The sequence below is a fragment of the Pygoscelis adeliae genome, unplaced genomic scaffold (genome assembly GCF_000699105.1).
Source record: "Pygoscelis adeliae isolate BGI_AS28 unplaced genomic scaffold, ASM69910v1 Scaffold245, whole genome shotgun sequence".
NCBI classification, from domain to species: Eukaryota; Metazoa; Chordata; class Aves; order Sphenisciformes; family Spheniscidae; genus Pygoscelis; species Pygoscelis adeliae.
In genome coordinates this window covers 848,899-850,103 of record NW_008824766.1, presented here as the reverse complement: position 1 = coordinate 850,103, position 1,205 = coordinate 848,899, and the positions used below count along the sequence as shown (strand labels likewise).

Sequence of the window (1,205 nt, the reverse complement as noted above, 5' to 3'; positions counted from 1 at the left end):
TTGGCTGGGGGCTGCTGCTGGGCAAGTCCATCCCATGCCCTGAGGCTCTGCCCCCTCCTGCGTCCCTGGCACCGCTGCCTGGGGACAGCCTGTGCTGGAGTGGAGGGGATGGCTGGTGTTTCTATGGGCACAATGGGACAGAGCAGGGGTCCCTGCCCATCCCTGCGGGTCCTGCTGATGGGGTGCCTCTCCCAACCCACCTGGAGAGCTGGAGATGGGCTCAGGAGATGAACCCTGCTAGCATCCCTCGCACCCTACCCAGGCAGCACCCCAGCCTCGGCTCTCAGCCCATCCGGGTGACTCTCCCAGGGGGGATGGGGCAGAGAGGAGCAGGGCAGGGTCCCCCCCTAACCCAGCGCGGTGTCCTGGCAGAGGCTGAGCTGTAGCATGCAGGCGGAGGAGGGCAAGGACTGGCTGCTGGAGCTGCTCACCGAGCTGCAGTTGCAGCAGTACTTCCTGCGCATCCGGGACGAACTCAATGTCACCCGCCTCTCCCACTTTGAGTACGTCAAAAATGAGGACCTGGAGAAGATTGGCATGGGACGCCCCGGTGCGTACGTCCTCCCCAAATCTCCCCCTGTACCCCTGGCTGGCTGCACAGCATCTTTTGGGGAGCCCAGAAGAGCTTGCGGTCCACGGAGCTGGAGGGGACCTCCATCCCGTGCTGGGTCGGTGACGGTCCCTGTGTCCTGCAGGCCAGCGGCGGCTGTGGGAGGCAGTGAAGCGGAGGAAAGCCATGTGCAAGCGGAAATCCTGGATGAGCAAGGTAGGGATGGGAGAGGAGCAGAGGTGGCAGGGAAACTGAGGCCCCACGCTGCCAGTCCCTGGGGGCTGGCAGGGAGATGGGCAGAAGCCCCTGCCATGCATGCCCTGCCTGCGGCATGATCCTGCCAGCGTGCGCCCTGGTCCCGCGTGGGCTCCTGGGTCACTTCCCGGCGAAGGACGGCCCTGCCGCCCCTGCACTTGGGAAATTCATTCCCTTCACGTTATTTGCCTCTTTGCCAGGAAACTCGTTTGCAGCTAACGAGCCACAGAGCCTGTGCATCTCGCCCCAGCCAGCTCTGTGGGCAGCAGCGCTGCCCGCCCCACTGCCTTGCGGCAAGGGGGCACAGCCTTGTGCCTGGGGGTGCACCGGGGCAGGGGACCTTGGGATGCTCACATATGCCCCTGATGCAATCCTGTCCAAAGCTGGTGCTGCTGCCACC

The 1,205-nt window shown here is 64.9% G+C and overlaps 1 protein-coding gene across 1 annotated transcript in view; it reads left to right on the top strand.

The window, feature by feature from the left end:
- The first annotated feature begins 375 nt into the window (after nucleotides 1-375).
- The window catches only part of TNK2 (tyrosine kinase, non-receptor, 2), a 12,149-nt gene continuing 11,319 nt past the window's right edge, over nucleotides 376-1,205 (top strand). The window contains 2 exon segments of the mRNA XM_009323601.1: nucleotides 376-550; nucleotides 696-766. Of these exon segments, the coding sequence (XP_009321876.1) occupies nucleotides 388-550; nucleotides 696-766 (234 nt within the window). The 5' untranslated portion in view covers nucleotides 376-387.